The sequence below is a fragment of the Prionailurus bengalensis genome, chromosome C1 (genome assembly GCF_016509475.1).
Source record: "Prionailurus bengalensis isolate Pbe53 chromosome C1, Fcat_Pben_1.1_paternal_pri, whole genome shotgun sequence".
Classification (NCBI taxonomy): domain Eukaryota; kingdom Metazoa; phylum Chordata; class Mammalia; order Carnivora; family Felidae; genus Prionailurus; species Prionailurus bengalensis.
Genome location: NC_057345.1, coordinates 92,184,442 through 92,204,671, shown reverse-complemented (window position 1 = coordinate 92,204,671; position 20,230 = coordinate 92,184,442). Strand labels below are relative to the sequence as shown.

At 36.7% G+C, this 20,230-nt stretch overlaps 1 protein-coding gene across 1 annotated transcript in view; it reads left to right on the top strand.

The window, feature by feature from the left end:
* Positions 1-20,230, top strand: part of VAV3 (vav guanine nucleotide exchange factor 3) — a 353,794-nt gene that overhangs the window by 270,192 nt on the left and 63,372 nt on the right. Inside the window, exon 20 of the mRNA XM_043575717.1 lies at positions 18,186-18,322. Within this exon, the coding sequence (XP_043431652.1) occupies positions 18,186-18,322 (137 nt within the window). The remainder of the gene's footprint in view (positions 1-18,185; positions 18,323-20,230) is intronic.

The window sequence follows — 20,230 nt, the reverse complement described above, 5'->3', positions numbered from 1 at the left end:
GTTTCTGGTGTTCAAATCCTCTAACTTCTATGATAAACTGATGTATACTTTTATATATGTATGTACACACATATATACACATGTACACATATACGTCTATGCATACATTTATGTATCTTAAGGAATTTATATATAGACACATACTTTGGAAGTTAAGAAGGTGGTTTTCTATTGAGGCCAGTAGTCCTATTTTTATTAAATGCTTGCTTTTCAGATTAGTGTATATAAACAGTGAAAAGTATTACATTTGAATAATGGTAATTCTACACTAACTTTGTTAATTTATTTTTCAGAACACAAGAACAATGAATAAAAGATTCTAAGCCCACAGCAATATAGAACACAGACATGTTTATAAAGTGGTATTTTGATAGTTTTGCAAGAATCTTCAAGTGAAAATCATTTGTCTCTAATATCAACCACTCAGAGCCAAATTGAAACAATAGGAGTTTCATTTAGGATCTATAATAGCTGCGGTAGAATATGACTATAACACTATTTACTGGAATTATAGAAGGGAATTTGCCGGTACAGAAAGGCAAGACAATCAAATTTTTCAGCAGAAGTAAAACACTAGCAAACTCTTCATTTTGCAAATTGGCAATTTTTTTTGAAGCTCTGACCACTTTATTGGCAATTATCTTGAATCATGTTGCATGTAATTCTGCCTATCACTCTCTTCTAACTTTAATATGTTTGGTGAAAGAGGAATTTATACAGTCATGTTTTAACCCATGCTTATTTTTCAATCCAGATCTCCCTAGATTTCAAAAATCTAGAGAAAGTTTAAGCTTAGAGAGGTAACAGGGGACCCAGAGATATTTTCAAAGCCCCTCCAATGGAATATTATGCATATTTATCTTAAGAGTATTTTTTTCCACCAGAAATACTTGATTAAGGACAATGCATTTCTCAACTTTTTTATCGTGAAAGTTTTTTGATAACCCAGGTTCACCTGAGACTTTTTAAAAAAGATAAAAGTTCACCTATTCAAATTCCATTTGAATAGAAAGCATATTTTGAAGTCCTTGAATAAACTTTGCCTTGGGTTTCTAATGGATCTTAACTAACTGGGTGAACTTTAGTAACAGATATCTCAATTATAAATGCTTTCCTTGGTTCATAAAATAGTCACCACAGATGTCTTTAAAACATAAATTCCTTCGCATATTTAAATTAGGATTAGGTTTATTAAGAACAATAGTTGAAAAACCCAGAGAGGCTTCAGCAAGACCAAGTTAGCTCTGATAGCCTGGGAAGCAGATGGGTGTGTCATTGCTATAAATAGAGCCTCACTTGGGGTTGGGGAATTCTTGCTTTCTGATTGACATCTGCCTCATTCTGAAAGTGCTTTTGACTGCCAGTGTTTTAAACAGTAGTTGGGTAGAGTTTGAAACTTTTAGCTTCATTTCCTTGCCCATTATTTCTATGACTAATAGGTCTTTTTCTACCCATTCGGCACACAGAGAAGATGCTTCTGTTAGCATTTTTCTCTAAAGCATACAATATCACAGAGCTTCCTTTGTGGTAATAAATGTTCTTGCTAAGACCTCATCATATAACCTGTCAGTCTGGTTGGATTGGGGACATAAGAAACTTTAAGACCAGTGGCCTTGAATAAATTGTTCAACTCTCAGTACTTTTACTAACATAGCAAAGATAACTACTGGACCTCCGAAACATTGATCATTGAGGAACGGCAGCATTTGGGCTCTAGAAAGCTCTGAGATAACTTGGGTCCCAGCTACCTTGCTGTTTCTACTTCGTGGACATATTTTTTTCCTCCTACAGAAGTCCTTTAAGGAAAAAGCCAAACTGAGTGGAGTAAGAATTGAGAAGATAGTTTTCTATGCATGTTTTTGGAGCTACTCTAAAGTTCCAGCCCTAGCTATAACCTTTTTAAAAACAATTTATTATATCTTAAAATATGATTTTAATTGGAGAAAGGAGACTAGGTGAATTCATAATAACTAGTGGGAATGTAAATTTGTCAACAGTCTTATTTTGCAAAGTGGATCAGTGCTGGAAAGAAACATACCAACTCATTTTTTTAATTTTTTTAAATGATACAATCAGTTTAAATACAGTGCTCTGGTTTTAAAATTTCAAATCTGTATTATGTAAGTAGTTACTCATATTATTAATTAAAATTTAATTTGCTTTCAGAGATGTTTAATTTTTGCTTACAGGCACATAACGACTTGAAAATCTAAGCAATTATTGTTCATTTAGGAGAGAAAAATACTCCCAACCAGTCTGGTGTGCCAACTCTGTTTTTCTTGGCAGATTCAGTTAGAGAAATTGGTTATTACTGAGTTCCAGAGTATGTTAGGTATAGGCTAGGACTATAGTTGTCATGATCTGTGTTCTAAGGCTGTATAGTCTAAAGCCATGCCTCAGTTGAAATAGAGAATTTGACAGTACGTATAATTTACAAAATGGCCCTGATTGCCATTATATTTGTATAAGCAGAATTAGTCAAGAAATACATTAATAATTTTTTATCAAATTATTTTTTTAATTTGTTTTTTTAAAATATTTTTATTTATTTTTTGAGAGAGCAGAGTATAAGCAGGGGAGGGGCAGAGAGAGAGGGACAGAGGATCTGAAGCAGGCTCTGCACTGACAGGCTGACAGCAGCGAGCCTGATGTGGGGCTTGAACTCACGAACTGTGAGATCATGTCCTAAGCCAAAGTCAGGTGCTCAACTGACTGAGCCACCCACACTCCCCTGAAATTTGTTTTTTAATGAACGTTCATACAGCCTTTCATGTATTCAGCAGACATTTATTGAGAGACTATTGGGTATCACACACCATACTAAGAATAGTCAGTGGGATAATTCGTTGGTCTCTGACCTTGTGAAGTTTATAATTATGTGGGGAGGAGACATAATAATGCACAATTTATATTCAATCATTTCTATAAGAGTAATTCAAAAGGTTATGGAAACACAGTAGAACCAAGGGAAATCTCTGCCGGGTAGGTGGGAAGGGCAATCTAGAGTTGGCACCCAGAAGGGACTGGAGTGATCCCAGAAGGATCACAGAACTGGAAGGATCAGTGGGACCCTGTGTTGTGGGAGTACATGGGCTACTCGGCAGAGGAAGGTAGACAGCACCTTGCACGCATGATGGGGAGTGGGGAAGCGGCAAGGCTGGGGCAGCAGGTGAGCATGCCACAAAGATGCCCAGTGAAGGGAGCAGGCTGAGGAAGTGCCAACCGGCATTCCTTAGTGTCTTGCAGGTCCTGGCACGGGAACATGCCTTCCCAGAGGAAGGGCCGCTTTTTCCTTGCACCAATGTGCCATCCGTCTGCCAGGCTCACCCAGGGGAGGATGCTTGTTCTGAGTCACAAAGAGGTGAAGTACTGACTGGGGGCTCGCGATTTGCAATGGCATGGTAGGAGAGCACTGGGTTGTACTTGTGTTAAGATCAGGACAAGGAGTTTGGGACTTGACTTTGTAGGCAACCAGGATGTTACTGAAGGATTTTGTTTAATGACAGCAACAAAAACGTTAATTAAAGAATCTTACAAAAGAAACATGTTGGCTGTAGAAAATTTAGATAATCAACAAGTTCTCATAATTTTGTAACTTTAACTACATAATGTAACTACTATTTAACATGTGTCTTCCAGACTTTCTTCAGTTTCTGTGTACTGCCTTTTAAAACATAAATGAGGTCTTACTGCATATACTGCTGGTTTGTAATATGCTTTTCCCCGCCTCAAGAACATACTTGAACATAATTCCACATTTCTAAGTCATCTTCTATAACATTATTTTTAAATTCCAGCTTGCTATTTAATTATAAAGATGAACCCTAGATTTAATTTCACCAATTCCCTATTGCCATTCTTTTAAATTGTTTTCAGTTATTTTATAGCATAAACTGTATTGGAATGAACATTTGAAAGATAATCTTAATGTTCTAGAAATTAACTTTTATTTAAAATTCCATAAGTTTTTATAATTTTAATAAGAGGAATTTTTAAAGTCCCATTTCTTAATGAAACAATTTCATCCCTATCACATTACATAACTATAGTCCTGTTGGCAAGTTCTTTTAGTAATGGTGTTTTCTCCCCATTGTAGGTGCCTCCCCTGATGAGATTACCTTGATGATATCATGTTCGCTTGCTTTTTGCTTACATAATGCTTGGAATTTTTTTTTTTACCACAAAACTCATAATGCTTTATTATAATTGCCTGTATAATTTTTTTTGTCTGTCAGATTCTAATTTTTGTGAGGGCAAGGACATAGCTATCTAGTTTATTACTTCCATTCTAAGCACAAAGTAAGCATTAGAAGATTTTTTTTTTAATAATAAATAAAGGATAAACAGATATCTTAGATGGACAAACAGAAGCTGAAAAGCCAAAGCACCAACAAATAAATTACCTCCTTAGGGTCTCCTTTACCTTGTAGCCATAGTGAATGAGGAGTTTCATAAAGGGGGAAATGGATGTAAAGCGAGAGCTACCCTGCGTTTAAGAGGGAGGCTGTACGACCACCAGTGATTGTGGTGGCTTGGTGTGCGCTTGTGTCTTTCTGTGAAGAGATGGATGGATGTCTAGAAAAACTGGCACTGAGTTGGTTTCTTTTCGATTTACCTTGCTTCAAAACCAAGGGAGCTATGTATAAACCTTCAAATGCCTTCCCCCTCATGAAAATTAACATGAAAATAACTATTTTATAACTCAGCCTAGCAAAAAAAAGATACCTCCAACTTTAGCATCTCAAAAGTGGTGTTCACCATCAATGCTGTTATGTGAAGAATAGCTGTGTGGAAAAGGTCTGCAAAGAAAGGAATTCCCCTTTCTAAGCATTGCAAAGTTCAACATACTAGAGCCTGAAACTAAGAGAGAGAGTGAGCTCGGGAAGATAGAGAAAAGAAACCAACAGGGACAAAAAGCAGGTAGTCATGTATCCCTAAGACCTAACACAGTAGCTGATACATAGCTGCTTAGGAAGTATTTCCTTAACAAATAAGACTAAATTGGGATACATTTCTAGAGATTCCAAGAATGTTACGTGAAAATAGAAAACATTTTTGTATCTATGTATTTATATGTAGTTATATTTACATAAAAATGTGAGCACTTCCTCAAGCAGTTGGATTGTCAATATTCCTGATCAGAGAAACTTCTGAATTCCAGGTGTTTTTTGTTTGTTTTATGGATATTGTGAAGAGCTGGAATCTATAGGATGCTTAGAAGTGTAAGTGGTTCTTCTTTTTGACATGAGCCTCTATAGCCATTTATTTCTTTACAAAAGTGAATTTCTTTGAATTTACCTAATCTCATTTCGTATGTATAGTTTTGCGGAAGTAACACATCAAACCTTTTAATCTCTAGCTATATGTTTTACAATGGTATTTTCCATATTTACATGTTAGTAACTTTATTGAGGCCATTTATCTGAAGAGGAGTGTGTTTTCTATTAAAAAGATGTTTTGAAGTATTGTGCCCAGAAGAATTGAGGCAAAATGACATTAATGAAATACATCCTCATATAAATATTATGCCAGAATAAAAACTGGGATCCTAACGGAAGCTTTTCTAGTTATATTTGTCCTGTGGGACTGTACTAACAGCAAGTTGTTAGCAGTTTCTATCATGTGATTGTACCAATAAGCCAAGCATTTAAGTTACTGGGTGTACATTTTCATTGGTACCTGTGAAGCACCTGGAATTATCAGCAAACAACAAGAATGAAGACAATGTTTCAATTTTCAGTTGTGTTTCATGTTTACACTTAATACACTTACACTTTCATCATAAGATGTGTGGTATGAATCACAAAAAATATTCTGTCATGATCTTTGCATTGAATCATGTGTTTTGCTATACCTCCTGTAGCTGTGTGAAACTTCAGATGACCTCTGTGGCAGTGTCATGCCGAGATCAAAAGTAATATGTTCAAGGTTATATGAACCACTGTGGTGTCTCAGAGAATTTATACCCAGAAGCAAGTCTCAGGACAAAATGTCAGGAAGGATTAAGTCCCTGTGTATAACAATTCTTTCTCGGCCGCCCTCTTCTGTAACACTCATTATTACCTGAGATAGGCAGAAAGGGAAAGTACAGAGAACATAGGCTATGGAATTTGAAATTCTGCTTAAATTTATTTTTTATTTTTTATTTTTTAGGCCATGACTCTATAGATGTGGAATTTGCTTGTAAATATCACCTTTGTACCATATTGGCCTAACCTTTGTTAGATGGTTTTGCTTCATAAGCTGAAGTCTTAACTTATTCAAGGAATAGAGATGAGTAAGGTTAGGCTTGCATGCAGGAGTAATGATGACTCATTTTCTGCTCTCCATGGTGATCCTTGCTAAGAGCTTTATTGAAGGACTGCCACAGGTAGCCAGAGACACAGAGGACAAAGGGCATTGCAGCCAGCACAGGGAGCTAGGCTAATTTCTATGTAATAGGAACTCCCATTCATTAAGAGTTCAGCACCTTCTCTTGCATTCAACAAATCCAGATATCATCAAATAATGAAGATTTATATAAAGTACAGAGTAACAACAGCAGTATTTCAATGCATTGCAAGTTGTGTTTGCTAATTTGTAAGTCACTAAAAATATGGTTTATCTATGTTTCTTATAGCATTCATGATAAATATACGATAAACTACTTATTAAGGTCATTTAAAACTCTTCAAAGTAGTATATCATTAGATAAAGAAGCTTTAAATAAAATTTAAGAATACATCTGTGAAACATTGCAGACATGGCAAAATAGTACGACAGATGCAGATGTGCTTACTATTAAGAGGTAAATGATAAAAGGCACAAGATTTATGCAATCTGAAGAAACAAGAGTAAATGGATATTAACATTTTGCTATTTGTTAGATCCTGTTCAAAAAGTTCCTGTTTCCTTTAATCTTCAACAATGCTTAGTGTTACTGATTTGCAATATTTTGCCAATATAAAGAGTATAAATTGCTGTTTCATCATTTTGATTTCTCCCCCCAAAATAAATACCTGACAATGAGCATCTTTTCACACATGTGTAATTAGCCATCCATATTCTTTTCACATTTTTCCACTGCTCTGTTTATATTCTTCTGATTTTTAGGAGTCCTTTAGACATTTGAAGTCCTCATCCTTTGCTTATATCAATATATGCATCTTTTTTAATGGCTTCTTCTTCAGAGTTTTAAATTTTAATGGGGACAGATTTATTGATCTTCATTATGTGCTTTTGTTTCTTGTGTAAGAAATCTTTTTCTACCCAATATCTTAAGAATGGTTAGATATATTGTCTTCTAAAAGCTTTACAGTTGTGTTTTTTCACATTGCATCTTTATTTCATCTGACTTGGTCTAGGTCCTCTTATCTTTTCCATTGGTCTATTTCTCTATCCCTATTCTAATGCTACACAGTTTTAACTACTACAATTTTTGCTAATTACATTGAAATTAAAGTATTTTGTGTGAAGATTGTTTGATATTATTTTTACATGTAAATATTTTCTTATTTTCTGCAACATTATTAGGCATAGAGGGAACACTGGACCTAATTTTCTTATGCAAACAAGGTCAATGTAAATAATTTATAACAAAAATGGTTGCATAGACCCAGTTAAGGGCCAACCATCCATTGACCCATATCATGTGGCAGGCAGTGTGCTAAATGCTACATACATAATTATCTCACAAAAGCCTCATTAGTATATTAATATACCCATCTTCCAGACGTATAAATGAAGTGTTTATGGCATTCAACCTTAGACCTCTTTGACAGAAAACCTATCTTCTTGACCATTATGCATATTGCCCTCTCCTTTGGGCTCCTCTCCCTAGTTTATCTTCCACACAAAAAGAACCTACTGTATCCAACCTGGGTGACTTCACATTGTAGGTGACTCATCCAAACCTCAGCCTCCTTAATTTACCTGACACTGACTTTTCATCTCTAGGGACCTCTGTTCCTTCTCCATTTCAGTCATACATCACCACAGCCACTCCTTGGGCCCTGTCATCACCCATAATTTTTCCATTTCTGAAACATTAAATTCAAGTATCTCACTCTCTCACCCCAATCTTAGAGGCCTCCTGCTCATTGACCCCTCTGCCACCTTTCTATTGGTCATTCCCCTCCTGTGTTTTCTCCCTTGGCTAATCAGCTTTGTTTCCATGGCCCAACATGTGAGCCAGTCTTCTGCTTATGTCTGAGTCAACCTGTCTTTACTCATCTAGGTGGATTGTGCAGTCCTGCTGAAGTCATTCAAGCAAAAGGTTTATGCCTCTCCAAAATGGAGAGATTTATATACCCTCCCTATATCTGGCTGATGCCTACTTACACTTTGGTTTCAGCTTAGAGTCTCTTTCTCCCAGAAGTCTTCTCTGTGCACTTGCACAACAACATCACACTGTGTAAGAGTGTATGTATTCCTCTCTATCCCTACAAGATGCTAAGTGCCTTAAGGGAAGGGACCTTATCTCTTAGTAATTATTGCAGCCCTAATGCTTCTCATATTTCAGGACTAAATGAAACAACTCACAATAAGTTAAGGAACCAACCAAACTTACAGATGAACATGTTTTAAATAGCTCTAAACTCCAAAGTAACATATTCATAGGAAAGTACTTGTAACTTCTCAAAAGATTTTCAAACTTATTTTCTCAAGTTTTGTGCAAAATCATTGTATTTGGTCTTCGTAAAATTTGACCAAAAGAAAGGTATGTTCTATAAGGATCTTTCTGTTTAGGAGACAGAAAAAGCATTTGGAAGACAATGGAAAGCTTGATATATCTGGTGTCCTGGAGGAGTAACTTATGAGTTTATCTGTTTGAGGAAATAACCCCTATAGAAATCTCAGAATTTGAAATGTGTACTGTTTCTGTTGCTTAGGTGGACACTCTGGATTTTTTTTTTTAACTATGTGTTTACTGTGATACCCTCTTGGATGTTTAATTAAACTTTGTAACTAAAAAGCACAAGTTACTGCCACAACTTAAGTTTCTCAGTGGTTAAATCAAAGTGCTTGTAAGAACAAATATTATAAATTGTTAAATACTTTAAGATAATAAAAAAGAAATACTAGTTTTTAGCACATAGCTTTATTTTAAAATTAACACTCTCATGAGGTATAAATTTCTCCTGAAAACTAAATCACTCCTTGTCACCAAGTTTTAACCACATGCTAAGCACTGTGAGTGGGGTTAATAAAAGAAAGATGAATGATTTAGACAGTGTCTACTCTAAAGACAAAAATAATTATTTTGGGATTTTAAAATGAATAAAATATATTTATTCTATATAGAGATAAAAAGAAAGTTACAGAAAAAAAAAATAGGAACTCTGTCTCAGATTTTACTCCCTAGTCTCAAAGGGCAAACTGGGATATCCTTACTATTGAAACCTGAAAACAAATTCTGTAACTAGGTTTTTCAAAAGAGTTATAGCTCCAAGGGAGATGGAAACAGGGGCCTTAACAAATGTTGATTGAATTTACTTAACAGAGTTACTAATTAATGTTGCTTCAGAGAGCCAATGCCCAAATACAGATTTCTTTTCTGCCCAGAGTTATGCCAGCTTTTGCCATACTTGAGCTCAGTAGGACTTTTTGCTCTAACTGTTGATATTAGGTATTCGATTCATGTATATTAAAAAATAATTATTTTGGTACATATTGGGTTAAGCTGTCAAAAATTGCCTTTTTGTACTTCAGAAACACTCAACAGCAGCCAGTTTCTATGGTTCAATCCAGTATATAACACCAAGATGTTGGCAAGGAAAGAGAAGTTTTATTCATTATCTGGGGGAGTTTGTCTTAATTGAGGAGCAAGAAACACATAAGTGAAATGATCAGACTCTGTCCAAGAACTCAGGAGAAGGTCATTTTTAGGGTCAGTCATTTTTCATGTTGTATAAAGTTAGCGAGAAATCCATGGTTGGTTTTAGAATTAAGTGTCCTATTAGTAGATGATGTGTTATATTCAGGTATTTTTGTAAACTGTAATTGCATATGAACTTTGTGTTAAGTGTCATTGGTGTATCAAGAAGTAAAGCAGAACTAAAAGTTCTATTTTAGTATGTTTTCTATGCATAATTCTGTTTTTACCAGTGTAACTGCCTTCTAGACGATTCATAACTTCTTGGCACAATTTCTTAATATTTTGACATTTGTATTTTTATTTTTCTTTGAAGGTCCACAGTCTAAATTTTAATAATTACTACTTTTATATTTTTATTATATCCTTAGGATGTGGGTTCTATTTAATTTTTATTTTTCAGATGATTGCAAGCAACCATATGTCTAATTATTTAAATAGCTTATTATGCTAAATTTGAACAAGTTGAAACCATAATTCTGATACCTTAGGTTGATGAAAGAAGCTTTTTATGTACAAAAAAAGATAGGAAGCTAAAAATTCAGGGAGAGAATACGGCTAACCTTAAGGAAAGTAAGAACAATGGGGAGTTGGGGGTGGGGGGTGAGACCAGGAAGAGAATAGATTTTGAATCGATGGGAGATGGGGGGAAAAATGAAGATTTTGATGGGCAAAAAAACAAACAAAACCTACACTGTCCCTGAACTCAATATATTCTACTTAACATTTCCAAATATCTTAAATTAGAAGATTATAAAAGACAAAAATTTATAAGCTAGTATCTTATTTTTTTAGTATTCCCAATTTATAGGAAGGAGGTAGAATATATACTCCCAGTATAATTGCAAGGCTGTAGAGATTTTGAAATGGAATCTCTGAACTTCCTGGAACAGTTTGAAGGGTCTGCTGTTGCTTACTAGCATTCCCAGGGGAATATTAAAAAAATTTTTTTTTAATGTTTATTTATTTTGAGAGAGAGAGAGAGAGAGACTACATGCACATACAAGCAGAAGAGATACAGAGAGAGAGAGAGAGGGAGAGAGAGAATTCCAAGCAGGCTCTGCACTGTCAGTGCCGAGCCCTACATGGGGCTCAATCTCACAAACTGTGAGATCATGACCCGAGCCTAGATCAAGAGTCAGATACTTAACTGACTGAGCCACCCAAGGCCCCCTCAACTGAAATATTTTGAATCTGATTCTTTCCCAGCTTCCTTGGGGAAGGTAGTGTTTTATTCATTAAATATTAAGATCTGAAATAATCATGTGTAACCTTTCTAGAATCTTCCCTTATTTTTCCTAGTCAACCCAGCATTACACCCTTACTAGGTGATAGATGCGTGTTGAGAACACCATTTTTGGCTTTTAGCTAGCTATGTGCAACTGGACTTGAGTTGTTTCATATGTAAGTGAAAGTGTTTGACTAAAATATCCTAAGAACTTTCTTTGATAGAGTCACTATTCATGCTAGTGTACAGAGTTCCCACTGTCAGAACACTGGTATTTCAAGAGAATATACAATACAGTGTAGTTTCTCTTCTCTGTCCCTCTCCTTACTATCAATAGTGTCAAGAAAGAACGTTCCTGAGAAGGGGACAATGTTTTCTGTATATGTATATTCTTATGTAGATGTGTTGGTTGTTGATCTTTGGCCCCAGTGAAAAGGAATATCAACAAAAATTTTACCACATTCAAATGTAGATACACAGCCATCCTCCTCCTATGAAACATCACTGGTTTTGAGCAATAGTTACACATTTATTTGATTTCAGACTGAGGAGCAAGCATGATTGTCTTGTTTCTTACCTTCCAGTGAGGACTGTCCCTTGGGACTGTCTCCCTTCTAGCAGCCTCCTCAGCCACTGGCACGTCACATATTCAGCCAATTTATCGTAACCTTTGGCTTAATCACCCTCCCCGATGCGCTCAGGTGTGGTCAGAATAGCAGAATGATGTGGTTGAAGTGATTAAAACTTTCTGCACAAAGAATTGCACGTGGCCACTTGTCCACAGAGCCACAGAACTGCATGTGGACGTGTCAGGCACAGAAAGCACCACGGATTGTCGAGTCCAGTGCATTTTGTTGTTGGCATTGAGATTTGAGGCTCTGTCTTTAGAATGTACCAGTGGGACTTATTACTTCCTCCTAGAATTCACCTTATCGTGGAGAGCTCACAATCTTTCCCTACTTGAAGGGCAGTTCTGCCTCCTCTCTTCCTGCTTCCCATGACAACTCTGGACACCCAGCAGGGTTTAGATGACCCCCAAACGTATATTAGTCTGTATAGGAGACCTGCCATAGTCCTGTTCCCTGCTGGTTGTAGAGAATTACTCATCTTCAGCCAGGAGGACTGAACTAGCAGTTGGTGAATACAGGTTCTGGTTCCAGTTCTGCTTCTAGCTAGCTTTTTGACTTCAGACATTTTTATTGACCACTTTGAATCTTAGTTTTATAAGGTAGAAAATGAGGTGGTTGGAGTAGGTGGTAATGTTCTTACTTTGAAATCATGTGATTGTGTTCTTTTTCTAGCTTTAAAGAAGATGGTGGAGTTAACTCAGGCTATGTTTTTCAACTGGACTCCTCACACCCCTAGGGGGTGGTTGTTTTTGAGAGTTCTGACAAATACTTGGCACATTCTTGTAGAGCTTTGACCTTATTTAGGGATTTTAGGGAAACATTTCTTATTGAAATGTACATATTTGATGGAACAGAATATTAAATTTGCATGGATTTTACAATAACACATGCAATTTTGTAGTGCTTTTTATATTTGGTAGCCTATAAAATCTTTTTAATAAGTGTGGGGAGAAACTTTCAAAAGATGTTTCTATCTTTAACCTTTGATTTACTAATACTCCTATAGGTAGTGCCAAAGGGTGACTAGTCAGTGTTTATAAGGTTGGAGAAACATATCTCTATCTGATCTTTTTGTATGAGCGATGACAATGCTGTTTCCTTCATCTGACTCATCATTGTTTATAAAAGGAAAGAGTAGCCTTCTCTGGGTGAAAATTTTTGAAATCATTGATGGGGGTGTGTTCCCTTTGTGAACAATTAGTTCTTCAGACCGGTTTGTTTTCCGCCAAATCGTCTGTTTCCGTTGTTAACAGATGGTTTCCATTATGAGGCTCCTTTTGCTTCTCTGTGAAGACCAACCCATGAATGAAAAGTGCACTGGTTAGTAGGAAAGGGCCCAAGGAGGTGTGGCGGGCAGGGAAGCCCAGCATCCTAGCTACCTAACTTGCTGGCTGTTCATTCTGCACAGCCTGCTCCTCAGATGCGATGGTTAGATTAGGAACTTCTATCAGGAAGAGCCCAGATGTTAACTTAAAGAGGATTGAGGTGGCAGGGTGTCATACAGCACTTACTTCACTGTAGCTTTGTCAAAAGCAAGCTTGGAACCAGTGGTGGCTGGTCATGGTGAATTGCTTATGTACCCACAAAAATGTGATTTCCAAACCTGGCTAGGATTTGGAAACCACACCTAGGAAACATACAGAAACATAAAATACATATTTCAGGGTCCTACTGAAGGCTTTTCAAAAAAAAAAAAAACTCCCTGGAAACTTTATTGACAGGCTCATTTTGAAAAATGCCCCACTGGACAAGAGACCAAGCCTAATTATAGTGTATTTGAGTTCACCTGCCTGTTCAGTAGATTATAGGCTCATTGAGGGCAGGAAGCATGTCCTTGCTCTGTTGTCAAACCACCATGCCCAGAACTTAATGTGGCATTCAGGACGTTGAAGGAATGAATGAATATGTTATGCTTGTAATCAGCTTCCCAGGTAAACCAGCTACATTCTCTGACATCTTGTAGAACTAATTATTTTTTAATGTGGCTATGTTTAGATTTTAAATTAGGCCTCAGAGGTGAAAGGCCAGCACATTACTGACAGCCCATTTATCTGGTACACTGCACTCACCTCTAAGTTTTTGCCTTGGGGAAGCCCTTTGCATTAGGGGAGTGATATCAGCATCGTGTGTAAATACTAATCTATATTGTGGCCATCACTCTTCTTAGAAGCCAAGAGGTTGATAGTGATATAGTAGGCTAAGTTCATTGAAGTTCGACGGTTTATGTGAGAATTACTAGAGAAATGGTTTATTTATGGCAAACTTTCTAATAGGATTCTACTTAGAATTAACTTAAATTTTTTTTTTTAATTTCTTGGCATGTGTCACTCTTAGTTGCATTGAGTTGAGATTTGAAAGGAAATCTTGCTTCATTCAGATGCCCTTTCACTGCCATATTGTTTTGGAAAACTCTAGTGTTCCATGTAATTATATTGGCTTCAGTTTTATTTGACTAGAACCTGATGACTATTACTGGAATATAATCATAATTTAAGTATTGCTGATTCTTCAGTTTGTTAATTCTTCATGCATAAGATGACTTGGGGACCTTGTCTGATTTAAGACTAAGTATAATGAGTAGTATGAACAAAAGTTAAAGGGTAAAACTGTCCGAACTTTATGTATCAACAATGTAGTGAGCTGTGCAGCAAAGCATTTGTTGTAGGGAATGAAACAAGCCAAAATAACATTTGGCAGGAGATCTAATTTTGTCTTAGCCATTTTAATTATGTTCCTTTAGATAAAGATAACAGATTATATAAAGTTTTGGGAACTTCCAAGGTTGCTTAACTGTATATGTTGAAATTACATATGATTATTTCACATTTAATATCTGAAGGTAGAGTCATTTTTAATTTTCAGACTTTGCTGAGCAGCCCTGTAACTATACCAACATAGTCATTATAAATGCTTTTCTGGAGCAGAAAGAAACTAAACAACAACGGTCTGTGTTTATCCAAGAAGAAAGAGGCAGCTTTCTGGGATGATTGTGATTTGACAATATAATGAATGGAATTTATATTTTTAAAATCAGTTTTTAGAATAGCTTTTGGTTGTTTCTGATTGGTCAGAGTTAATGAGGGAAACTATCCTCCACTTTTGTAGTTTTGTAACATTTTGCATCTCAGAATTCCTGGAAACATGGATAACTAAAGGAAAACGTGAGTAACTAGGGATTTTAAGCCTAAACAAATTTTGAAAGGCTAATCTATAAAAAGCAGATTTACCACCTTCTGCATAATTCTAGATGGAAGGAGGAAGGTCAATGGAGAGAAGTTACAGAGATTTTAGAGTAAATTTTAGATAGAGTTTGTTAATAAACTACACACAACAATAAGTTGTCATAAGGACGTGTAGTGAATGTTCTGTGCTGGACGTTTTAAAGAAAGGTCAAAACTTGTCAGGAATATTTTACGGGGAGAGAAGAAAACCTACACTAAATCAACACTAAATGGCTATTTGAAATATGAGTATCTGTAAATCTAATTTCTTCTCCATTCTTGATCTCATTTATGAGGTGTGTGTGATGCCTGCTGTGGCGAAAGATTGTGTTAACAATTATATTGATGGTTGAGTGCTGACATGAAGTTTAACCCACTCTCTATTCTTATTTTAATCGCACTTTTATCTATCCATTAATGGGATTATATTCACCTTCTTAGCAATGTTACCATGTCTTTTTTTTTTTTTTTCAATAAAAGGAAAGGAATAAACCATTCATACTACCAGTATTGTAGAACTCCTCTTATATTCAGACATCAGAGGCAGGGGGCAAGGTATCAGAATTCATCATGTCACAGTGGCCTTCCTCTATCCCTTGTATTCTTTGATCTCTACAGCCCTATTGCCCTGATGACAGATCATCCTGAAATGGGAAGTGCTGACCTATCAGAAATAAATAGCCAGAGATTATTCTAACAAATGACTAAAAAATATAAATTCCATTGTAAACTCCTAACTCATCCCCACACACAAAAATGTGAATCAAATTAATGCTGTATTTTGAAAGTCACTTATGGCTGAATTCAGGCTAGTAGCAATGTCTTTTTCACTATTACCTGGGCTCAACCATAATTCTTGGCAGAGGTCACACAATTTTGCTTTAGGAGTAAAGTCATTTTGGTGTACTACTGGATGAACTTCCAAAATGAAGCTCATAGCCAAGAAGAACGTTATAGCAGAAAAACACAGTAAATGAAAAAATTAGCAGTAAGACTATAAAAACCAAGTTCATCATTTCAAGGACTACTTATTTATAAGTAAGTTTTAAGACACTAAGATCTCATTTCTTGGACACAGTATATTAATATATGTAATACTTTAAATTTTAAATATGGTTTTACTAGGTCATATGTAATGGGCATTATAGTCTGTCAAAAAGGATAAATAAGGCAGCATTGTTCCATGCCTTGTATTTCACAGTCTTCTTTGTAGCCTGGGTATTCCATATGTTAATCCCCAGTTTATATTTGGTTGATGAAATGTCATCAAACTTAATTTTTTCCCCTAAATACTTTATGCATTTTCAACCATTTTCTTAAGAATGACTAACTTGAGCATGTTGGCAATAACAGAACTGTTGTGTCCGTCGGGCACTGCTTCGTTTTGTCCCTGTGGGTCTTGGCCAAGGAGACAACTGCAGAGAAGGCCAGAGCCCTTCTGAGAACTTCACTGGGCCCGGTATTTGAGGCCACATCAGTTATTTCAGGTTTAAAAACTCCCGTTTCTTGTCTTCAGCCTTTATTTTAAAATTGGCGTAAAAACAAAATTATCAAGGGAGCATACTAAATGAAATGCTTTCCTTGATCTAGAAATGCTCAGTAAAACTGAGGCTAACCATGACTTTGTCCCCCTAACATGGAATAACTAACTTGCAAACCAGATTCAACTTCAGGGTGCATCCTCTTCTGTATATTGAACTTCTAAATGAGTTGTGTGCATGAGATATTTAGGTTTCATGTAAAATAAACAACAGCAACTTAATAGAAAGTATAAAATAAGCTCTTTCTATACTCAAGGCACCTACAGTGTGTTGAGAGCAAGTCTGATAAACACTTGACTGACAAGGGTTCTCCTGTCAAGTGTTTTTTGGGAAAGACAATAAAGTCTGCTCTTTGTATACGGGCGCTGCCTTCTTCCATCTGGTAGGGAAACACTCCATGAGAGATGTGGGATTAGCAACGTCCCTTCAGGGGTTCTGTGGCACAAGAACTGAAGCAAAGGGAAGATGTAGTAACTTGCTACATGTCTCAGCAGTTATAGCAGCTAAATTGGGGTGAAGGGCCCAATTCTTTTCAGCCCTTCTGCCTTCTGCCCGATGGGTTGATAAGAAAAGTGTTGACTAAAGCTTTTCAGTTCTGTTTAGTTTATGGCCACACTGTTTCCTCCCATCTGGGGTGGTTATTGAAAAAGGATAGTGAGGACTTCATGAAATTGTTTGTGGAAGCATTTCATGTAGATACTGAGATCTGTGTAACTTGAACAACCTTTTTGAGGTAACTTGGGCATCTGGAACTGAATGACCATCATGCATCCTTCTACTCTATTGAGCATGGTGTTTCCAGGTAGTTACAACTTCCCCGTGGTCAATCGTTAGAATAAAAAATCTTCAAGTGTAATAGGCAATGGCTTAAGTTCCTGAATGTGCACCAAATATCATGTTTATGAGTGTTCTGTCTCACAGGAGGGAGCATTTCACCTCTAAATGAAAAGGTGACTGTGAAGTTGTCCATTTGTGACCAATACTGGTACATTTAGGCCTGTGTGCAATTGAAGCTGCTGTTCTCAGAAATGAAATATTGAACTGAGGCCTTCATTGCACATTCTGAGAAATACAAAGAAAAAGGACAGATCTGGATTTCAAGTGTTGTTGATGCTATTGGCTTAGACATGTTCCCTTTATTGGGTCTGTTTTGCAAACCTAAATTTGAGCCTGAAGAATTTCTCCATATAAATGTCTTAAGTATTGCAGTGGCACATCCATCACCTTTTTGCTTTTGAATTACAAAGATAACCTTAAGATACGAGCCTTATACTGGGCAATGTGATGCATACACAGAAAGGGTGAGCCTCCTTAGTGATGAAATCAGCCAATGCCCAAGAGGAAAGTAATAGGCAGAAAGGATAGAGTTGATGAAAAAATTGATTCTTTTCCATTAAACTGTACGTGATGTGTTTTTTATGAAGCAGGCATCGGCTGAAAGAAATATTTTTTCAACTACGAAGAGATGGATGGTGAGGGAGAGGAAAAGTATGTAAGGGATCAGGGGATAAATATGTGTCTTATTGCATTACTTTCTCAAATAATGAGAAAGTTCAAAAGCATTCCATTGTAGTTACTTCACATGTTTACGTGGCCTTTGTTGCTATTACAACTTTTTAATGTTAATGATGGCCTTGTTTTTATTTTAAAGTACATTTGGACTTCACGCATCATTATTCTCTCAATTCCAAAAGTTGTGTTGCTTATTTTCAGGTTTACCAAAGATGCAGGTCATTAAGAACTATACTGGGACACCACCCCCGGCTCTTAATGAAGGACCCCCGTTACATATCCAGGCAGGGGATACGGTTGAACTTCTGAGAGGAGACGCACACAGTCTGTTTTGGCAGGTACTATCCAAATTACAGTGTTTGTTTTTGTTTTACTCGATGATTTATTACTGCTTAAAGAATAAAGATCTTGTCTTTAGGAATTGATTGCATGCTTTTAGCTTCAGAAATTTTACATGATGTGGGGGAAAATATCTTTGATTAGCCTTCCTCATATTTACCAATGCCAAAGTGGCAGTGAACATTAGAACGTGAAAGAAAAATAGGATCAGTGCTGTGGATCATAATTACCATTTTTATTAAAAATTCATACTTTGCCAGAGCATTTTTTCCAAACCTAGGACCTGTGGGTGTGATGTAATTTGCACTGCTTTAACATATTAACAGTTCATTTCAAGGGAACTACCTAATTAGCTTGCCAGTGGCCATTTCTGGCCATACTTGATTTGTGCCTACCCACAGAAATACCTGACATTCTCAGAGGTGCTCTGGGCATTATTCATGAAATGTATGAAATGTGAAAAGTAAGTGAGCATGTTGATGTTTGCTGGAGATGAAATCTCTCTTGTCCGGTAAGCCTATATTGGGTTTAAGGATTGTGTTAACTGAGGAAAAATATGGGCTAGTGTTAAGAGTTGTTAAAGCTAGATGGTAGGACATTGCTGTTCACTAAAGTATTCTGTATCTTCATGTGTGTTAGAAATATTTCCCAGCAAAATTAAAGAGTTGGTTAAAAATCTGTTGTGTGCTGAGGGAAAGGGGCATGGGCTGAACAGAAAGATTAGCACACATGAGTGAAATTTGGCCGGGGAGAGAGAGAGAGAGAGAGAGAGAGAGAGAGAGAGAGAGAGAGAGAGACAGACAGACAGAGAAGGGAAGGACTGGTAGATAATAATGCATTGTACACCTGTATAAATGGTGGCTATTTTCTTTGCTTAAAACTATTTTATGGTCTGCCATCTTGTTATAGATGAATGCCCCTAGATTGAACATTTATCTACAACCACTGTAGCCAATGCTGTGGCCAATGACTTTTCCAAAACTCCACTCTTCTTAATATCCTACCCCTCTCATACCTCATCCTTCCCCAAACAGGAAGAGATAATGTCAGACTGAAATTCTACTAACTCTTCAGTCCAGTCCTGCACATCCTACCCCCAAAACATACCTACATGTGTACCTGTAAGGTTTCTCTTATTCAAGACTTATTTTCCTTCTTGGGTTTTTCATCCCACATTTCATCAGCTGGTTCTTAATTCCTACATTTTCAACTTCATTCTCTCCACTAGCTCCTTTTCTATGACAAATAAATATGCTCCTCCCATCTTAAAATACATTTACTCAACTTCTGTCTGGTTATGTTAGTCTCCCTCTTCTATTCTCACAGCTAAGTTTTGGAGCACCTGGGTGGCTCAGTTGGTTGAGCATCAGACTTCGGGCTCAGGTCACGATCTCACCATTTGTGAGTTTGAGCCCCGCCTCCGGCCATGTGCTGACAGCTCAGAGCCAGGAGCCTGCTTCGGATTCTGTGTCTCCCTCTCTCCCTGCCCCTCTCCTGCTTGTGATTGCGCGCGCGCTCTCTCTCTCTCTCTCTCTCTCTCTCTCTCTCTCTCTCTCTCAAAAATCAATAAACATTAATAAAAAAGCTAAGCTTCTTGAGAGAGTAGCCTATACTTGGTTTCTCCCTCCTTCTACCCTGTTTATAATATAGTCTGCTGCAGAAACTACTTCTTGGATCACTAATGCCACTTAAAAAAACAACAGTGTTGCAATATATAATAAAGTGCACTTATTTAAAGTGTACAATTTGATCCGTTTTGACAAATGAATGTACAAATCAAAATGTCACTGATCAAGATGATAAAAATCAGCCCCCAAAGTTTTTGTGTGCCCCTTTGTAATTTCTCCTTCTTGCCTCTACCTGTTGTCCTTCCTCAGTCCCCAGGCAAGTACTGTTCTGCTTTCAGA